A 2,241-nucleotide genomic window follows, 5' to 3' on the forward strand; every position below is an offset into this window, starting at 1 on the left:
CCCCCCCCCCCTCGTTCGTTGGACAGTTCACTTCCCACTTTCCCCCCTCGTTCGTGGTTCGTCCCCTCCCCCCTACACACATCTTGCGCCCCGGGCCGCCCTGCATCCCGTTGTACTGCACAGTACGGATCGTACAGCGACTTCACGCCCGGCTGGTACGAGAACGTGGGGCTGTCCATTTTGGTGAGGGAGGGCGGAGGGCGGGGTTCCACTTAAATCTATGCCGTACCGTGCTCTGATATGTATGTGATGCGTTGGAGGCCTCGTCTGCTGCCCCCGCCTCCCTGGAGGATGTACGGCAGTCGGGTACTCGGCCTCCAGCAGTGCACACATATACCATACACCACATACACGTTCGCATTACCTTATACATTGCAACACAAAAACACACAGTACACATGTACAACACGTACATACCTTATACATACATACATACATACATACATACATACATACATACATACATACATACATACATACATACATACATACATACATACATACATACATACATACATACATACATACATACATACATACATGAGCGGGCCTGCGCCCGGGCAGTGGTGGACTTCTGGGCGCGTCTGCGCTCCTTCACGGCGCTGGGCACCCCGCGGAGAGGCTGGGACAGGGTGGGACCCGACCACCCGATCCTGTCGGTTTCAGAAGGCGCACTGCGGTGCGCCGAAGCGGTGGAAGTTATTGCCTAAGAGCGCTTTGAGCTTAGTTTGTAGGGCAGGGCTCGGGGGGGTATAGGAGTTCGAGGGGGATGGGGGTTGGAGGGCAAGGGAATAGGTGAGCGGAAACCCCGAGACGGGAGAGGGAGAGGAGAAGGACGGGGAATGGAGGCGGTCACGTCGTGCAGGGAAGAACCCTTTTTCTTCCCTAGTGCCGCTCCGAGGTTGTAGGGTGCTGGAGAGCCGGGGGGAGGTGGGGTCGCTCGGACAGGGGAGGGGGGAGATGGCGGTGAGAGCGCCAAAAGGACGTAGGTTTTCTGGTGTTTGGGAGGTTGAGGTCTGGTGGTGGCAGCGGGGCTCGGATGAGGGGGAGATGTGGCCCGAGGAGGGCCATTCTATTTAGGCACGTCTTCTCTGTGGGACTGGGTTGCTTGGTGAGGGACGAAGGTGAGAGCGGTGCAGTACGAGACAGGGTGAATAGGTTTCTGGAGGACCAACCGTTCAGGTTAGTGGCGGTAAGGGGGAGGCGCCGCGCGGGCTACAATCCTCCCCCTGCGGTTTTCTGGAGGGTCTAGGAGCTGTGTGTCGTGGCAACGCTAACGCTTTGGTCGTTTCGCCGGACTATCCCGGGCCCCTGCAGTGGTGATCAGGCTTGTGCGGGATCCCTTTTCTTTATAAGGCTACTTCTCCCCTGGACCAGCCCAGGAAGGGACAGGTGGTGGAGGTCAGTTGTTTTAAGGTGGTTGCAAGACGTCTTGTGGTGTCGAGCTCTCTTAGCCTTTATATCTTGGAGGTTTTTCTGTTGGCCTGTTAGGTATATCAGGAGCCCTCCCCTGCCGGGACTGCCCTAACCGAATTTTTGTTTGTTTGTTTTTCCCTTCAAATCCCGTTTTCGTTGGTGGTGTTTTGGGGGGTTGTTTCAGAGAGCCTTTGACTTTGCCCTAGCTGAGACTTGTGGGCTCGATGAGGGGCTGCGGAGTGGCTGCGTAGAGTGTTGGCAGTCTGAGTCGGGGTCGGGAGCACACAAGACTAACCGACTTGTGCTGTGTGCTCCCGACCGTTGCGCTGTGTTTCAGCTTCGGCCCCCGGCTCTCGCGGCCCACAGTGTAATCTAAGTCATACATACATACATACATACATACATACATACATACATACATACATACATACATACATACATACATACATACCCGCATTAAGCTAACGTTTAGAGTGTGCCCCTCCTCCCCGTGGTGGTATTCCCCCCTCCCCCCTCCCCCCTCCCCCCTTACCCCGGGTGGTGTTCAGATCCTCATGGCCATCAACGTGGGCAGTCCGGTGCTGAGTCTGCTGTTGGACGAGCTGCTGCTGGTGGCCCGGCGGTGCTGCGTGCGCTACTGCCTGGAGTGGCCGCTGCAGTCCGACTACGACTCGGCCTGGACCAGGCCCAGGTTCACCCTGGCGCAACGAATTGCAGGTGGGAGGGTGGGGGTGGGCGGGTGGGGGGGTGGGGGTGGGGGGTGTTGAGGTGTATTTTGGGGGTGGGGAGGAAGGAGCAGGGGTATGCGAGAGCGTGTCGGGTTGT

General features: G+C 57.4%; 1 protein-coding gene across 1 annotated transcript in view; it reads left to right on the forward strand.

The window, feature by feature from the left end:
- The window catches only part of VOLCADRAFT_120001 (uncharacterized protein), a gene marked incomplete at both ends in the record, with an annotated part of 23,701 nt that overhangs the window by 7,724 nt on the left and 13,736 nt on the right, over nt 1–2,241 (forward strand). The window contains 2 exons of the mRNA XM_002958547.1: nt 124–183; nt 1,965–2,155. Coding sequence (XP_002958593.1) covers nt 124–183; nt 1,965–2,155 — 251 coding nt within the window. The remainder of the gene's footprint in view (nt 1–123; nt 184–1,964; nt 2,156–2,241) is intronic.

Source organism: Volvox carteri, assembly GCF_000143455.1.
Source record: "Volvox carteri f. nagariensis unplaced genomic scaffold VOLCAscaffold_98, whole genome shotgun sequence".
NCBI lineage: Eukaryota > Viridiplantae > Chlorophyta > Chlorophyceae > Chlamydomonadales > Volvocaceae > Volvox > Volvox carteri.